General features: G+C 35.7%; 1 protein-coding gene across 3 annotated transcripts in view; it reads left to right on the top strand.

The window, feature by feature from the left end:
* The window catches only part of RELCH (RAB11 binding and LisH domain, coiled-coil and HEAT repeat containing), a 117,279-nt gene that overhangs the window by 22,083 nt on the left and 76,009 nt on the right, over positions 1–19,187 (top strand). The window contains exons 3-10 of one of the 3 annotated variants that reach the window (XM_080684454.1): positions 5,756–5,827; positions 5,938–5,993; positions 6,093–6,206; positions 11,459–11,662; positions 11,763–11,854; positions 12,614–12,910; positions 14,820–14,895; positions 16,139–16,234. In XM_080684454.1, coding sequence (XP_080540580.1) covers positions 5,756–5,827; positions 5,938–5,993; positions 6,093–6,206; positions 11,459–11,662; positions 11,763–11,854; positions 12,614–12,910; positions 14,820–14,895; positions 16,139–16,234 — 1,007 coding nt within the window. Of the gene's footprint in view, positions 1–5,755; positions 5,828–5,937; positions 5,994–6,092; positions 6,207–11,458; positions 11,663–11,762; positions 11,855–12,613; positions 12,911–14,819; positions 14,896–16,138; positions 16,235–16,388; positions 16,407–19,187 lie in introns of those variants that run through there. The other 2 variants (XM_080684455.1, XM_080684456.1) reach the window with 2 other exon arrangements.

Here is a 19,187-nt window from a genome sequence, read left to right as displayed (position 1 = left end):
GGGGACCAGGACTGCAGGGGAGGGCAGTTGGGGGGGACCAGGCCAGCAGGCAAGGGCAGTTAGCGGTTACAAGGTCAGCAGGGGAGGGCAGTTAGGGGCAATTGGGCTTGCAGGGGAGTAGTTAGGCATCAATCAGGCTGGCAGGAGAGTGGTTAGGGGGTGATCAGGCTGGCCAGCAGAAACGGTTAGGGGCAATCAGGAAGGCAGGCAGGCGAGCAGTTGGGAGCCAGCAGTCCTGGATTGTGAGAGGGATCGGGCCTAAATGGGCAGTTGGACATCCCTCGAGGGGTCCCAGATTGGAGAGGGTGCAGGCTGGGCTGAGGGTTACCTCCCCTCCCCCCGTGCATGAATTTCATGCACCGGGCCTCTAGTTCTAAAATAACATTCAGATTTTTGCTTGTGGGATATCCTGACCCTGTTCCCTGGGTAAGAAGCAGCATCATCAGTAGCCCTCTCATTTCTTAGCTATTGGCCTGCAATATACATATCCAGCTTTATCAGGATTAAATAAGCCTGTTTGTCTTTTACTATATATTAGTGGCCTGGTGCACGAAATTCGTGCACGGAGGAGGCAGTTCCCTTAGCCCAGCCTGCACCCTCTCCAATCAGGGATCCTTTGGGGGATGTCCAGCTGCTGGTTTAGTCCCAATCAGGATTGGGCCTAAACTGGCAGTCAGACATCCCTCTCGCAATCTGGGACCACTGGCTCCTAACCGCTCACCTGCCTGCCTGCCTGATCGCCCCTAACGGCCTCTGCCTGCCTGATCACCCCTAACTGCCCTCCCTTGCTGGCCTGATCTTGCCCCCAACTGCCCTCTCTTGCCGGCCTGATCTCACCCCCAACTGCCCTCCCCTGCCGGCCTGATCTCGTCCCTAACTTCCCTCCCCTTGCCGGCCTGGTTGTCCCCAACTGCCCTCCCCAGCCGGCCTGATCTTGCCCCCAACTGCCCTCCTCTGCTGGCCAATTTGGTTCTAATTGGTCAGTTTCTATGCCAGTCAGTTTCAAAAGCTCCACCTCCTAGGCATCTATTGGCTCCTCACAGTTGACCCAGATTTGGTTCTAATTGGTCAGTTTCTATGCCAGTCAGCGTCTCTGGGCCTATCAACAGGGCCTGATCAGAAAGGCAGGGCTGATCAGCAGCCCTATTGGAGGCTCGAAGAGAAATGGAGGCAGGGCTGCTGGCCAGCCTCAGAGGGAAAGAGAGAGGCAAGTGCTGGTCAAAAGCTGCCACAGACGCTACAGATCAGCCCCTGCTTCTCTCTTCAGGTCTCTTTCCGGGCCTGATTCAAAGCCCCCTCAGCAGTCACTGCTGAGTCACTGGGCCTGCAGCCGCATTAGTCAGCGCTGGGTCGCCATGCCTTAAAAAAAAAAGGCCATGGTCAGCCTTCCAGATGGTCAGCCTTTGGTCGTGATTGGTTGTTACACCCTGGCTCTTTATTATAGAGATTTCTTCCCTACTACAGATATTTGTACTTCCTTTTAGAAGTACTTTTTGTTTTTCTTATTTTGGACCTTACTTAAATCTTACTTATGATTTTGTATGATTTAAAATAGGATAGATTCTCCAACAAGACTTTAAAGGCAACAAGCCTTTAATATGGTTGTAGGGTGTTGTAATTTATATGATAAGTCATAAAGGTCTGAACTAGGGTAGCTGCAGAGAACTTTAGATGAATGGTTATTTAGGGGGTTATTCAAGGGTTGGAATCAATATGACTTGGACATTTAATTAATATGGGAGTAAGCACAACAGCTAAGTGAAGAGTAAACTCCAGGTATCCTCTCTGAACAGCTGGGTAGATAGTGGTACTGTTAATGGAGAGAGACTGAAGGAGAAGAAGGGAGAACAGATTTGAGAAGGAGATGGTGAAATTCATTTAGATAGGACTGAATTAAAAACTTATGAAACTTTCAAATGGGCACATCCAGGTGATAATTAGGTAGATCTTTATCTTGGGGAAAAGGTTTAAAGATTTTGAATCTTCTGGGATTGTGATAGTTAAACCGTAAGTATGAATACCATCTCAGTGGAGTATGTAGAGTAAGAAAGGGCCAAGAATGACACCCTGAGAAACACCAACTTTGAGATGAGTAATAGAGGAATCTGTATAAGAGAACTTGGGCAGGAGGAACAGTAATGGAAAGAATTTTTTTTTTTTAAGGCTTGGGGAAGGCGATTCTCTCCCCGCCACCCCCCAATTTTGATGAATGTAGAAAGCTAATTATCTACAAACTGGAGATTGCATCTTGCTTCATTTCATTTATTTTTCACATTTACCAAGTCATGCCTAAATAGTACTCTGCCTTTCTTAATTCTCTAAACCCAGGAAGGTGCTGCTGGTACTGTCAGCATTTTAATATTGTTTTAGGGAATATATTTTTATTCTAACTCATAGTCTTAAGAAATTTTTTTCTAGAAATGCTCGTGTGATAACAAAATAAGTATTAAAGATGGGGAAGTGGTATTTTATTATGAAGTCAAATCACTTTATATTAAGAAGAAAGTGGCAGGTTGCTTGACTCAACCCTATTGATTTGAACTCTTCAATACTGAATAGGAATGGGAGTAAAAAAAATACTTGACTAACCAATGTTGTGAAAAAGGTCTTCCAAAATAATTATTTTGAGTTTTGTGGCAAAATGAACTAAGACTGGAAAATATTTCAAGATCATATTAGTGGTATATTAAGTTGGGGCATCAAAGGATTGATTTTTTTTTTCTGCTTTGAAATTTAATACTTTGCCTTTTGGTGTTTCCACAGTCAGTTGTACATCTCCCAAGTTATGAGAGCATGATCTTTTAGCATTTAAATACCTCCGATTATTAGGATTGTCCAACCCTAGTTGGGAAACAACTGTTTTAACTAATCTTGAGTTGCTTATACTGATTTAATCATTAATATTTTGGTAAGATTGTAATATGCATTATTAGAATATACCTACATCTTTAAGTTATTACTTTAGTTCCAATAAAATTGCATTCAGCAGTGTTGGGCTATTATAGGGTTGTGATGGTGGAGTGAGCAGATTGTTCGTTGGTTCCTACAGTGTTCTTTAAAAACACACATCCTCAAACGTTTTTATAAAGAAGTACATTTGAAAAATTCTTGAAGGGTGTTTGGTTCAGTGTATCTGTTTACATGGTAATTTTGAGCTTTAGGCTAATGTTTTTTAAATAGACAAATTCATGTGTGTATATAGCTGTTCAGACCTTTCCTGTTAAACTTTCTCATGTAGCTAAAGTTAATTTATCATACTGTGCCTTTATAGAGATGTGCTATAACTTCAAAGATATGCCTCTGTGTTTTAAAATTTATAGTGTATACTAAGAAACATGCAGCAGAGTGAATTCATTTTGATAGGCACTATCTTTTCAAAGCATTGCTAATTTTTAATGGCATTTGGCCGTGTATATTTAGATGTGCATAAAATCTAAATTCTTGCCGTCTGACATGGGTTTTTATGGCTTTCTGTGCCTTGATCATTTAGTGTTTTGCTTTTGGTCACCTAAACTTTCACCAATTGAATTTGAGTTTTTCACAGTTTTGTGTTTTAACCATTTTTTTCTATTTTTTTTTTTATATTCTGTCTCTGGTCCAAGGCATTTCTGATCTGCAATTGTTCTGTAATATATCTTAGTAAATTGTGTTACTAAAAGCATAATAATATGTACATTCATTTTACTTTTAAGTATTTTTAAATCAAAATCAATTAAAGAGTTTTGAAATTTAAAAAAAAGTAAACCTATTCTGTACTTAACCTTACACCCTAAATGTGTGCAGTCTAACTTTAAACACAGACTCTAAGAGCTTCCAGAAGTGTAAGTTTTAGAAAAACTATTTTAACTTCGTTGCACAGAAATGTTTGCAGATCAGCATTGCTGACTCCCAAATGAGAAATAGTACATACATGTCATCTGATTTTTAGTTGTGTTTCCATGTTGTTGCAGTGAAATTCTGTGCATCAAAATAATTGGCCTCATGTACTAGATGTGATTCAGTTACATCTTAAGTTTTTAATGAAAATATGCAAACTGAGTGAATCCTGATTTTTCCATATATTTTTATAGCTTTGTTGTCTCTGGTAGCATCTCATTTGCCATATTATTTTTTCTGTTTATTAGTCAATTTGGAAAAAATTGCATATTTAAATTTGCTAGTTTTTATGCAGAACTATTTACATACTATAGTTTTTTAATATTTAGTTGTGACAAAGATGACTTAATTTTTCTAGAGGTTTACTTTACAGAAATGGCTTTGTTTATATTTTGAGCAGTGTCATATATTTTAAAGAAAATTCCCAGTTAAGACACAGTTAAATCTTGTTCATGATGAAACATTTTAAAGAGCTTATTAAAATGTTTCCTCAGTATTAATGTTTATCTTATAATCAAGCTCTGGTAAAAGGAGAAATTTTTGAGTTTCACTAGTACCTCTTAACATAAACAAATACCTATTTGAGGAGTTATCAGGAACTTTGAAAACTCTAATTTTAGTTAGTATCCTTAGATAACTACATTTTTGGAATTGTACACAATCTTTTGCTTTAGAATGACCTTAATTAAAATTAAAAGACAAACTATTTCCACCCTTTGGCTGAAAATGAAACCTAAAATAAACCCTTAGGAATTTTTTTAAGATATATATATTTAACATATCTAAACATGTTTATAAAAGACATACACTTGTGTGTAGAAAATTTTATAAGCTTCCCAACAAAATATTTATTCCTTCAACATCTTAATAAAGTTATATATTCACTAACATTTTTTATATTGACTTATAACATTATCCTAGATAATGCATTAAAGATACCTTTTTTAGTCCTACCTGGTTTGGCTCAGTGGCTAGAGCATCAGCCTGCAGAGCATAGGGTCCTGGGTTCAAGTCCAGTCAAGGACATGTACCTTGGTTGCAGGCTCCTCCTCGGCCCCAGTCCTGATCCAGAAGCTTACAGGAGGCAACCAATCGATGTGTTTCTCTCACATTGATATTTTTCTCTGTCTTTCCCTCTCTCTTCCACTCTCTCTGAAAATCAATGGAAAAATATCCTCAGGTTAGGATTTTTAAAAAAAAGATGCCTTTTTTAAAATTGATTTTAGAGAGAGTGGGAGAGAGATAGAGAGATAGAAACACCAGTGAAAGAGAAAATCGATCATTTATCAGTTGCCTCCTGCACGTCCCCAACTGGAGATCAAGCCTGCAAATTCGTCATGTTCCCTGACCTGGAATCGAACTGGTGACTTTTGGTTGGTTCATGGGTCAATGCTCAGTCACTGAGCCACACCAGCCGGGCCCTTTTTCTTTTTAATCCTGAGGTTTTCCTTAAGTATATTTGCTTGGACTTTATCTAATTTTTATCTTTCCCCCTAAAATTATATAACCTGAGAACATTTCATTGCATTTTCTTACTTAGACTGACAGAAGCAGAAGCACCCACATTACTAATATTTTTATTTACTAGATAAGATTATGCCATAGGTTTTATTTTTAAATAGAGCCATTCCTTGTCAGACAGCTAGAACATTTTATCAGTAGTCCCCTGAACTCTAAAACTATGGAAAACATTCACCAGTTTGCTTGCTAATCAACTCTGCTGCATGCGTTCACAAGTTTCATAAAGATTGCATGCTTTCTGTTTTCAATACAAATTGTATTTTTTTTTCATACCCATCTTTGCTTTTTATTTTTTTTATTTTTGTTTCCCTTTTCTTGGTTGGATGCCTGTGTGTGTTTATTCCAAATCCCTGTCCAGTCCTGGAGTTTGAACTACGGAAAGCCAAGGAGACCATTCAGGCCCTCCGAGCCAACCTGACAAAGGCTGCAGGTGGTGTACATAAAATTTTTTGCGACTTTTCCTTTTTTGACAATGTAGAAGTAGCTGAGATATTTTCAAATGTAAAATAGTAAAATATTATTTATATTTTCTTCCACCAGAACATGAAGTTCCTTTACAGGAACGAAAAAATTACAAATCAAGTCCTGAAATTCAGGTGGGTAAATGACAGCTCTAAAAGTATCGTCCACATAAAATGGTAGCACAAATATTGAAGGAGGAAAACTTATGGTATTTTATCTTATTTTGACTCCAGGAGCCAATCAAACCTCTTGAAAAGAGAGCTCTAAACTTCTTAGTCAATGAATTTTTATTGAAGAATAACTACAAGCTTACATCAATAACCTTTTCAGATGAAAATGATGATCAGGTACAGTTATTTTTTTAACAGTGAATTATTTTCTTTTTAACTTAAAATGTACTTTTCTCTTTTATTTCTTTAATTTGTTTAAGTTATGCATATAGTAAACTTCTATAAGGTTAGTTACCACACAATATTTCCTTGCCTACCCAGCCTAGTATTCTATTTGACCTATAAATTTATTCTTTTCATATAAAAGACTTCTCATTCTTTCCAGGTAATTTTTAACAACTTATAAGTAGAAAATATTTTCTACTCATATTTTCATGTATTTATAGAGTGTGCTAGATTATTATTCCCTTTAAACATTTATTTAGTAGTACAGGTTAATGTATACTTATAAAAACCTCTCTAAGAGCTCTATAATAATTAAGATGGTAAGTAGATAACAGCAGTTGCAAGAATATTTTGAATGAGAGTGTGAATATAAATAGTATCTGTTTGAATAGGAACCACTTTTATTTATTTATTTATTTATTTATTTATTTAAATCTTTATTGTTGAAAGTATTACCTATGTCCCCTTTTTCCCCCTAGAATAGGAACCAATTTTAGAACCTCATTATTTTCCTTATAAAATCTTGTAAGCAAAGCTTTTTTAATGTTATCTCTCAACTGTAATATTTTGACTTCTTAGTGCTAATAAATTAGTTTGACTCTTGCACCTTAGGAAAGTAAATACCAAAGAATTTACTTTATAGAAATCAGGAGGCCATCATTTTAAATTAGGTGTATTCCATTAGTCCGTAAATATCCTATGGATCATTTAACAAAAACAGACGTTCTCAAAGGGAGATAGCAGATTTCCCTCAGTTATTCTACATAACATTTCTATGTAATATTATACAACAATTCTACATAACATTTTACTACATCAAATCCAACAATATGTAAAAAAAGGTTAATACATCATGACCAAATGGGTTATCCAAAAAATGTAAGGTTGATTTAATATCCAAAAATCAGTCACAGTCATTCACTATATGAAGAAAGGAAAAGAGAAGACAGTTATATAATCATCTCAGAACATGCAGACAAAGCATTTGACACAAACATCCGGTCCCCCTAAAAACTTTAAAGAAATTAGGAATAGAAAGGAATTTCCTTAACCTCATAAAAGACATTTATGGAAAAGCTATCACTAATCATACTTAAATGGTGAAACATAAGGAAAAAAGCAAGGATATCTGCTTTCACTACTTCTGTTGAGCATCGTACTGAAGATTCTAGCCAATAGAAGGCAAGACAAAGAAACTAAAGGCACACATTTTGGAAAGGAAGAAATTGTCTTTATTCACTTTTGACAGGATTATATATACAAGAAAATCCTATGGACTATCCCACAAAGATACTAAAACTAATCATTGATTATAGCAAGGTTGTAGGATACAAGATCAAATGAATTTTTAAAATATTATTTACAAAGTATCAAGAAATAGGAAATAGTTAGGGATAAATCTGGTAAAGGCTTGTACACTGAAAACTATTATACATGCTGAGAATAACTAAAGCACATGTCCATGCCAAGACTCCTTTATAATATTAACTAGTGCCCGGTGCACGAAATTTGTGCACGGATGTGGGGGTATCCTCAACCCAGCCTGCACCCTCTCCATTCGGGGACCCCTTGTGGGATGTCTGACTGCCGGCAGTCGGACATTTCTCTTGCAATCTAGGACTGCTGGCTCCTAACTGCTCACCTGACTACCTAACTGATTGCCCCTAACTGCCTCTGCCTGCCTGATCGCCCCCAACTGCCCTCCCCTGCTGGCCTGATCTCACCCCAACTGTCCTCTCTGCCTTGGTCCCCACCACCATGGCTTTGTCCGGAAGGAAGTTGGACGTCCGGATGATAGCCGGTCGACCCGGTCTAATTAGCATATTACCTTTTAATTAGTATAAATAGATTGTATAGGATAGGATTGCTTAAAAGCGGGGGCGGGGGAGCCTTTTTTAGCTGGAGGAGATGCTTTTGGCAGACAAAAATACATAATCCCTATATCTGGACTGATAGCCAGCCATATGCACTATGCTGCCAAACCTGTCATTAAAACATTGAACTGCTTTCTTACACCTTACACCAAATAGCTGTTGCCCTTAAAACCCCTCCTCAGCCCCAACCTTAGGGTCTGCCTTCACAGTTCACCCAGATTAGGTTTTGATTGGTCAGTTTCTATGCTAGTCAGCGTCAAAAGCTCCGCCTCCTAGGCAGCCATTGGCTCCTCATAGTTCACCCAGATTTGGTTCTGATTGGTCGCTTTCTATGCCAGTCAGCATCTCTGGGTCTATCTCCGGGCCTGATCAGAGAGGCAGGGCTGATCAGCAGCCCCCGCAGAGGCCCGGAGAGAAGGAGAAGTGCGGCTGCTGGCCAGGCCCAGAGAGAGAGAGGCAAGGGCTGATCAACAGCTGCAACGGAGGCCATGGATCAGACCCTGCTTCTCTGCCCAGGCCTCTCTCCGGGCCTGATCCTCAGCCCCCTCCGCAGTCAGTGCTGGATCGCCGAGCCTGCAGCCACGGCATCCCAGCACTGACTGCAGGACTGACTTCCGATCAATCGGTCGAGCCTTGGGTCATTACAGACCCTGGGTTTTTTATATATTAGGATAGCTTTATTTATAATAGCTAAAATCTGGGAAACAACCAAAATATCCAAGAACAGGAGATTGGATAAAAAATTCTTATATCCTTACTTGGAATACTACTCAGCAATAAAACGCAATGAACTACTGCTTGATACAATATTGATCCATCTGAAAATTATTAATCTGTGAAAGAAACCAGACAGGGTGTTTACTGTATGATTCTATTTATATAAAATTTTAAGAAATGTAAAGAAAACAGAATAGTATTTGCCTAGGAACAGAGCAGGTGTGAGGAATAAGAGGTAAGGATTGAAAAGGTGTCCAAGAAAACTTTGGGAGTGAACAAGTTCATTTTCTTGATTATGGTGATCTATTCAGGGGTGTGTACATGTCAAAATTTAGCAAATGGTACATTTTAAATTAGCTTGTGGATTTATTTAACTTGTGCAGTTCATTGTATGTTAATTATACCTCAGTAAAGTTGTTTTTTTAAGAAAGGTAATGGTAGTGTTTATCAATAATAACCTGTCCTTTGACCAGTAGGCAACATTTAGTACTAATTTCAGTTGGTCTGAAACTAGTGCTGTCTAAAGCCCTCACTCCCCATACTCTGGCCAAAATGTATGACTTTTCATCCTATTTTATTTTCTATCATCTGTTAATGGCATCTGGAATTATCTCTTGTCTTTCTGACTAGGCTATAAGCTCCTTGATGTTAAAATAATCTCTTGTTCATCTCTGTATTTGCATATATAACACACTTAACAAATATTTATTGATAGGTTTCTTTTTCTTTTCTTTTTTTTAATATATTTCTTTATTGATTTCAGAGAGGAAGGGAGAGGGAGAGAGAGATAGAAACATCAATGATGAGAGAGAATCATTGATCGGCTGCCTCCTGCACATCCCCTACTGGGGATTGACCCTGCAACCCAGGCATGTGCCCTTGGCTGGAATCGAACCCGGGACCCTTCAGTCCACAGGCTGATGCTCTATCCACTGAGCCAAACCAGCTAGGGCTTTTTTTTTTTTTTTTTTTTTTTTATTATTGATAGGTTTCTCATACTTTTATCTGCATACAATCATTGTCATACTGCTCTTTGCTTCCCTCCTGCCAGTTCTTTCATTTATGACTGGTTTACTTCCCTTTCTGTTGTGCTCTTTGAAACTTTTATTTAATCATAAATAAACTTTGTATATTTTCAACTTCTCAGAATGTCATTTTTGCCTTCAATAAAACTTGTCTGTTCACTGAGGACCCTGTTTCCTCTATTTTCCATGTAGATAATGGCACATTTCACAATCTAATACCTGATGCTCCCTGGCTCCCGGTAACATGGCTCCTCCACTGTAGTAAATTCCCATGCTCCACTGCCACATTCCAGACCTTGTCATGGTCTTACTCACACTACATCTGTTTTTACACCTTATTATCACTTCCTTAATCTCTCCCTGTTTTTCATATCAGACCTCTCTCTTGCCTTCTGCTTTTCCTTTCTTGCTAACTCTAAATTTATAAGCACTCAGCTTTTTTTTTTAGTTTATTTGCTGCCGTCCTCCTCACATTATCTTTTGCCTATTCATTATAATTATATATAAACAGAAGGGCTTGCATCTTCCTGGACATATCTGCTTCCTTAGAGCTTTGTGTTTTTGCTTATTCTTCCTCTGATCTCTGAAATAATTAGTTCCCCTATGTTTTCATTGCCATCTGCCTCATCAATACCTAAACCTTTTCCAAGAAAGTGGACAGATCATCAACTTCCGGAAACCTTTTCTTACCCCCGCCCCAGGACAGAAATTGACTCCTTTCTCTGAATTCTTGGCAGTGCTTCAATCATATTTTGTGTGATACTTTAGATTCTACTTGTATCTTTATGTCCCTTTTCTTTAACCGTCAAATTCTCTAAGGGTGACAATACTTTATCTCTGATTTTAAGCAAAGAGTGGATAGCTAATAAATATTGGATGAATATAGATGGACAAGTGGACATTTGAATAATATGTATAGTATTCATCTCATAATTTTTTAAAAGATTAAATTTGTTTAGTTCTTTTTTTCTTTTTTATTTATTTACTTTTTATTGTTTAAAGTATTACATATGTCTCCTTTTTCCCTGTTTAGTTCTTGTTGGAAGCCATGCATTGTGTTAATGCTTTAATATATCTTTTTATCTTATCCTTAATAAAACCCTGAGAGGTATTATACTTCTCTTACAGATAACCTGTTCAAGTTTCTTATTCATTTGTAACAATAATAATAAGTGGAGACATATGAATTTTATGCATAGGTCTGATTTTCTCCAAAACTTCCATTTTTAATACCTATCTTATATCTGCCTCAGATTTAATCTCAATAATAGCTATTTCCATTATTTATTAAGCCCTCAAAGGATTGAGAGTATCAGTATCACATTTAGAATATTCAAATGAATGTAAGTTACAAATAAGTTATAAGATATCAAGTTAATACTAAATTCTGATGTATTAGTGGATAAGAAAATGGTAGGACAGTGTATTTGCATGTGATTGATTGTTCTGGAACTTTATAAAGCTCTAACATTATAACAAAAATATGATTATGTTAGGTTTTCAAGACATTAGCAATAAAGAGTAAAATAAATCTCAAAAGTGCAGAATAAAATTGCCTCAGATATTTTTTTTCTATTTTATCTTTTAGGATTTTGAATTGTGGGATGATGTAGGATTAAACATTCCAAAGCCTCCAGACTTATTGCAACTCTACCGAGATTTTGGAAATCATCAAGTGTCTGGAAAAGACCTTGTGGATGTTGCCAGCGGAGTAGAAGAAGATGAATTAGAGGCACTTACACCAGTTTTAGGCAACCTTCCTCCACCCCTTGAAACTCCTCAGACTGTAGAGGTGAGAGATTCTAACTAGTCAAGTCCATAAAAAGTATTTAAAATGTGTAAAAGCTTACTATGAGATCTTGAGGTGTTTTTTTCTCCTGTTTTGATTTTAGAACTCCTTACTAGTACAGAAATTAGAAGATAAAATTAGTTTATTAAATAGTGAGAAATGGTCTTTGATGGAACAAATCAGAAGACTTGAAAGGTTAGTACTTAATCATCTTTCTAAAAAATCCTAACTTTGTTATTATATAAGATTATATAAATATACAAAATAACATTTCAGTTGTCAGACATAATTTTTCACATTATAACTAGGGGCCCGGTGCACAAATTCGTGCACGGGTGGGGTCCAGCCAGCCCACCGGGCCTGCCTGGGGGAGGGGCCACAGGCAGTTGGCCAGCCAGCCCCACCCCCTGGTCGAACTCCTGGTCAAATTCCCAGTTGAACTCTCAGTTGAGGGGACAATTTGCATATTAGCCTTTTATTATATAGGATACTTTTGAAAGTCTTATAATTGCTTTGTACATTTAATATGCCTTTTCCTCAAAATGTAGTGACCTTATAATCAATTATGTCTTAGAACCAAAGAATAAGATACTTTTTTGCTTTTCCTGAGTTCTGTCAATATCAATAAAATAACTCCTTCACATTAGTGTTATACACATCTCTCATTCATTATATCATTTATTATATTAATCCTGTGGCTTAGATGGAATAATCCCTATTTTGCAAATGAAGAAACAGTTAAATTTTAATCCAGAGCAGTTTATAGGCCATTTTTATGCTTCTTTGGTAAAAGTTTATATCTTTCAGGTATATGAAGTATAAGTGTATATGCTGCAGAAAAGATTAATCAGTTGCCAAACGATTTTATGTTATGTTACATTTTAAGACATTAAACTCATTATGAGGTTTTTGAAAGCACAATTGTTGTCTCATTATTTCTCTTTCTTTCTACAGTGAAATGCACTTTCTCAAAAATGAACACTTTGCTATCCCAGTAATTTGTGACTCTGTTCAACCTTCTTTGGATCAGTCTCTTCACAAAGACTCTGAGGACGGTGGACAGAAACCAGTTACAAATAGTTCAGACGAGGGAAAAAACAAGGATATCCATCCTTCTTCTACATTAGATGAAGTTGATTCCACTATTCCTAAAGAGAATTTCCCAAACTCCTTACCGAGGAGAGAAAGAGAAGGAATGCCATCTTCTTCTTCATCAAGTAAAAACACAGTCCATTTTGATAAACCCAATAGGTTAGTATGCATCCTGTATCCTGAGATGTATCCTTCAGCTAGTTAGTACATTGACATACTGGAAAAGCTTCAGTTCTTATTTGAACTGCTTTTGCAGATCAGATGCATTAATTTTTACATTGGCATTAACACAGCAGAGTACATGTCACTAACTAATTACTAAGGTAAAGTATATTAAAGAGGCATAAAAGCATAAACAGGATAGGTTGTATCCTAGCTAAGTACTTAGACCCATAAACAGTATGCATGTTACTATGTGCTGCAAACACTTTGCCCCATCTGTTTTACCTTTTCCCTGTTCCTCAGTCACTGTCAGACTCAGAAGAGGTTCGGTACTGCATAGTTGCTGGTGATAAAGAGGGAATAGTTTTTGCTTCTAGCCCTTTTTCCTGTGTCTGCTTCCATTACTAATAGTGTATTATTAATAGTCTCTTAATTCATTTATTTAATTTTTATTAGGTAGCAGTGATTGAACTCAGATGGCAAAAGCATGGTCCTTATCCTTCATGATCATGTTTTCTAGTGAAGAAGACAAAATATAATTTAAAATTGTTTAGATTATAATGTGAAAAAAATTTAGTGAAAGGACTATTTATTGAACTCTTTTTAAAATGTCAGGCACAGTTCTAAATGTTGTGTGTATGGTAACTTATTTAATCCTCACACATAGCCTATGCTGCATTGTGAGCCACAAAGTCGTGCTTCTTCCTCCTGTTGAACAGAAGGATATTATACCCAGTATGGGGATATAATAGGAAAGCACAACTTATAGGTAGATACTCTTTGTTAGTGAGAAGTGTTTGGTTGTTTTGTTTTTTTTCTTTTAAATATATTTTTATTGATTTCAGAGAAGAAGGGAGAGGGAGAGAGATAGAAACATCAATGATGAGAATCATGTATTGGCTGCCTCCTACATGCCCCCTACTGGGGATCGAGCCCACAACCTGAGCATGTGCCCTGACCAGGAATCAAATCCTAACCTCCTGGTTCATAGGTCCATGCTCAACCACTGAGCCACGCCAGCCAGGCTAGTTGGTTTGTTTTTAAGCAAAGCTTTCCACTTATGAACCTCAACTTTTTGTGTACCAACTAGGTATATTATTTCTTTAGATGTTATCAAGCTTACAGAGTTAAAATAGTGTGCATTTATTTTAATATGGATAATATATAATCATAAAAAATATGTTCTGATACTCAACAATAATGGCATTCGTAGTAGTTCTTCAGTGTTAGTAGTATTCTCATTTATCTTCTTTGATATTCAAAAGTCACTCTCTGGAGAAAGGTGATTGAGCATGTAAAGTACAAATCATAGTTATAATTTTACAAATACTACTACGTATGAAGACCAGTCTTGTTTTAGAAACATAAATAGGCTAATATTTTCAATTACAAAAAAAAAATACTTTAAAATATACCATGAATGTTGAATGAGGTTCTTCTTCACTTACCTTAAATTTTACTTATTTTATTCTCTAACATTAAGTTTATTGTTATCACCATATAAATCTGCAAAACTTTAATTTCTTTTGGCCACACACCAGATCAACCTTTGTATCTACTGTTTACCCTTCTGGGACCATCGAGAACTGGGGAGAAAAAAGTCCTCATTTTATGGTATTTTTCTATAGTCATTCACCTGCTATACTACCTCAGGTTTGATCCACTAGCATTTATGGGCTGTTCATTCACATACCATCAAGCTATTTTAAGATCAACAGTTATTGCTGATTCCCCCTCCCCCCTAAATAATTCTGCAGTGAGGTATCTTTCAAGTCATTGGTGGCTGAAGAGTCCATATAACATTTGTAGGGTAGGATTAACACAGTAATGGAAGTTATAACATGTTACTTTATCCTTAAATACCAGTGGTAACAATGTCCCCTTTTCATCCAACATTTTCTTCTAGGAAGTTGTCTCCTGCTTTCCACCAAGCACTACTCTCTTTTTGTCGAATGTCAGCAGATAGTCGTTTAGGATCAGAGGTAATTTGCACCATATATTCTTTCTTTCTTTATTTATTTAAATATATATTTTTATTGATTTCAGAGAAGAAGGCAGAGGAATAGAGAGATAGAAACATCAATGATGAGAGAGAATCATTGATTGGCTGCCTCCTGCATGCCCCCCACTGGGGACCAAGCCCGCAACCTGGGCATGTGCCCTTGACCGGAATTGAACCTGGGACCCTTCAGTCCGCAGACCGATGCTCTATCCACTGAGCCAAACTAGCTAAGGCTGCACCATATATTCTTGCAACTGTCTTAAAACATTTGGATTTTCTTAGCATCTCATTCAAAAACAGCTGTGATAAGACTATTTCAAATGCAAATCTATTATTTAAAATAATGCTATAAGAAATAGTTCCTAAAATATTTAACTTTTAAGAAAGGTAGTTGATTATTTCTATTTTTTAGATTAAAGCTTTGTTTAGTATTAAAGTGATTTTTTGCAATCTATTTTTAATTTGTTATATCTAATATATGGTTATGTGCCTCTCTTTGGTATAATTCAGAAAACCAATGTAACTGTACATATTGTTTATATTTCAGTTATTTTTAGATTACTCCATTATTTTTATTTCATTAGGAATGGTTGGTTGTCTTTGCTGAGTTTGTTAAGTTTCAGATTAGTTTTCCTCAGGTGCTTTGTAATAGCTGTTGTAGACTCATCTGGAGAGGGTATTTTCTTTTATTTTTTTCTCCTATCTTTATACTTACCCCTCCCTTTCTAGCTGTTTTATGGTTGATTCCACTTGACCTCTCCTAGGCTTCTGTCCCACAATGTCATCGATAATACAAAAGAGCTAGAGGGTGGGTTGGATTCGATTCTAGCAATCCTTATTGTAAGACTGGGTTAGCCTCCCTGGGCCTCCCCTTGCATGCAGCTTCATTATACAAATTGTCTCCTTAGGCAAAGATTATAGCTTTGTCAGCATCTTTTCAAGAACAACAAAAAAAACACAAAAGAAGCTGCCCCAGTCCTTTATTATCCCTGCTTGTTCCCAGAACTGAAGCATCTTTGTCTTCATCCTTGCTTCTTGCTGCTTTTTGATCCGTTCATGTTTATCTTGTTTGGGAACACAGTTATTATTTACCATCATCATAAGTTATAATTTTGGATGTGTGTTTGGAGCAGAGGTGGCAAGGTTTAAAGCATGAACTTTAAGTATCATCATGCAAAGAAGTTCTCCACTGTCATCATTTATCAATTCTTTTGGTTTTCTAGGTGTCTCGGATTGCAGACAGTGAGCAAAGTGTCATGTTAATGCTGGGACGCTGCCTACCACACATTGTTCCTAACGTGCTATTAGCCAAGAGAGAGGTGAGACACATAAGAATATTTCATCCTAGTAATCTCATCATATTGTCCATTCTTTGTCATTTTGATGTTTAGTGTTATGTTTTTATTTTGTTAAAGTCTATTACTTGCAATCATATTCTTACTTTTGTGCATGCATCTCTGCTCCTAGAGAATGGTTTTACACCTCTGTCAGGTGAGTTCAGTAAAACTGCATGGTATTCATGTTGTTTCAGTTTTGCTTAAAGCATCATTAGCTTCTGCAGCAATAACTATTACTGTAGGTCCATTTATGTGCCGTGAACGCTATCCATTTTTTATATTACCAGTTAACTAATATATCTGTGCTATTGATATGATTGCTTGGTATGTCTACAGAAATAGACACTCTGTACTGAAAATTAACAGAGACTGAAAATGTATCTCTTTTCTTAAATGTACTTATAGTTACCCATTTATTGTCTTTGTTTGGCAATAACCACACTTGTCTTATGATGATGATAGGATAGTTATAATATTGACTACAATAACTTTGGAAAGTATCATTTTTTGTTTTTCTTGTAGCTAACCTGTTATTGACAAATGATTTAAATATCCAAAATAGAGTAGGAAGTATATTTTAGTATGCATAGGATATGTTATGAGCCATAAATACTGTAGAAAGTTATCTTTACAGTATATTTAGCCATGAAAAGCTATTTGTAACCTCATTTAAATGACAGTAAATGATTTATTTGCAAACAAATTTATTTATTTGAATTATTAAGTATATTAAATCAATGTCCAGTTTATAAAATACTTTATAAAAAAAGGGTTAGGAATATTTTAGAATGTACAATATAAGTTTCTTCTGTTGTCTTCTTAATGTTTACCACTGATTTCAATCATAATTCATGGGACCTACAGTATGATAGGTACACAATGCATTGGCAAAACCCATATAGAGCTTATCCTTATCTGTTCAGCACAAGAAATTTGTACTGATCCTCAAGAAAAGTTATCTGTAGAGCTTTAAAATTTTTTATTCCTATAGGTATTTTTCATTTAAAAAAGATAAATGGCTTTTCTTGCTGATGGTTTTATTTTACCTATAGTCATGAGATATTAATAAGCATGGAAGATTTTCTATGTCTTGAAGGATCAGTGTCCAATTTCAGATTGATTTGCAGTTCTGCCTGTCAAAATGCTGTTTGAGCTTTTCCTTTTTCAGCTTGTAACATAATCCATGCAATGCATTAATGTTTGCATCCCTTTTCCGTGTTTTTTTAATGTAATCTTTAAAATATCACAGAAACCTAATTGTTATGAGATGCAGTATAAGCTTTTTTATTTTAATATTTTCCTTTTTTTATCATAAAAATACTTTATCACTAAAACCTGATTGTACTGCATGAAGTATTTATAAACTTGCATCATCAGTAATCAGATATATATAAATATATATAAAATATATGTGCACATACATACACATGTACAAACATTTTATTTGTGGTATAATGTTTACTTTTATGGCTGATTTTGAGTTTTCTGTATTTAAAAAACATTTATGTACTTATAATATCATGGCGAATTGATCATTTATCTTTGTTTATTGAATTATTTGTACCTCATTCTATTGTATCAGAAAATTTGCCATTTATAGTATACCAAAGTTTTATTCCCTCAAAATTAAATTGGTAAATAATGAAGTATAACTTGATTTGCTTTGAAGTCAGTGCCAGGGCATCAAAGGACAAAACTTTTATTTCACTTTATCCTTTGATATTAGATTACTTTTATTTAATATTTTACCTTAGTTCTTTAAATCCATATTTTCAAAAAGGTCTTGTGATTGATAGATCAAAACTTTGATTTCTAATATTTTCTCAAAATTTATATATTTTCTTATTAGTATAAGCCTTTTTATTGGTATGTAAATACAATTAAAATATCCTTCAGTAAACTGATTGGTCATAGTAATATTCTAGCTAATTAAATAAATAAAACAAAACTTAAAAACCTATTTTGTTTTAAGTTTTGATTAAGTTATATGTTCACATGGTTTAACATTATTTAAATATAATAAAGATATACAACAAAAACTATTCTTCTATCCCTGTGACACCATCCCACATGCAATAAATTTTATGAGTTTCTGATATATTCTTACCAGTTTTTTGCCCATTTTTTAAATTGGATTGTCTTTGTTTTGGAGTTGTAAGATTTTTTACAATTTTTGATATTAAGCCCATATCACATATATGATTTGCAAATATTTTCTGCCATCCTATAGGATGTCTTTCACATTCTTTTGTTGTGTATGTTTTTGCTGTCAAGTCTAAGAATTTGTTGCCATATCTGAGGTCAAGAATATTTACCTGATTTTTATGTTTTCTTCTGATAGTTTTGTAGCTTTAGCTCTCATATTTAGATCATTGATCCACTTTTAGTTATTTTTTGTATATGAATAAGGCAGATGGTTAAACTTTATTCTTTTCCTATGATTATCCAGTTGTCCCAACACCATTTGTTGAAGAGAAAATTATTTCCCTATTTAATGGTCATGACACCTTTGACAAAAATCAGTTGGCTGTACATCTTTGAATTTATTTTTGAACTGTTCTGTTCCATTGGTCTTTAAGTTTATTCTTATGCCTGTACTACACTTTTATTTACCATTAGAGGCCCAGTGCATGAAATTCATGCATGGGCAAGGTCCCTAGTGGCTGCTGGCCACCTGCCAGGGCTTCCCTTCATTCCGCGCTGCACCCTGGTGGTCAGTGCACGTCATAGCGAGTGATCGAACTCCCAGTGGGTCGAACTCCCGAGGGAACACTTTACATATTAGGCTTTTCTATAGATAGATAGATAGATAGACAGATAGATAGATAGATAGTTTTGTGGTAAGTTGTGAAATTGGGAGGTCTGAGTCCTCCAACTTAGTTTTCTTTTTCAATTTAAGGCCCCTTGCAGTTCCACCTGAATTTGATACTCGGCT

Source organism: Plecotus auritus, assembly GCF_963455305.1.
Source record: "Plecotus auritus genome assembly, chromosome: 8".
In the NCBI taxonomy this organism is placed as follows: domain Eukaryota; kingdom Metazoa; phylum Chordata; class Mammalia; order Chiroptera; family Vespertilionidae; genus Plecotus; species Plecotus auritus.
This window is presented reverse-complemented; position numbering and strand designations above follow the sequence as displayed.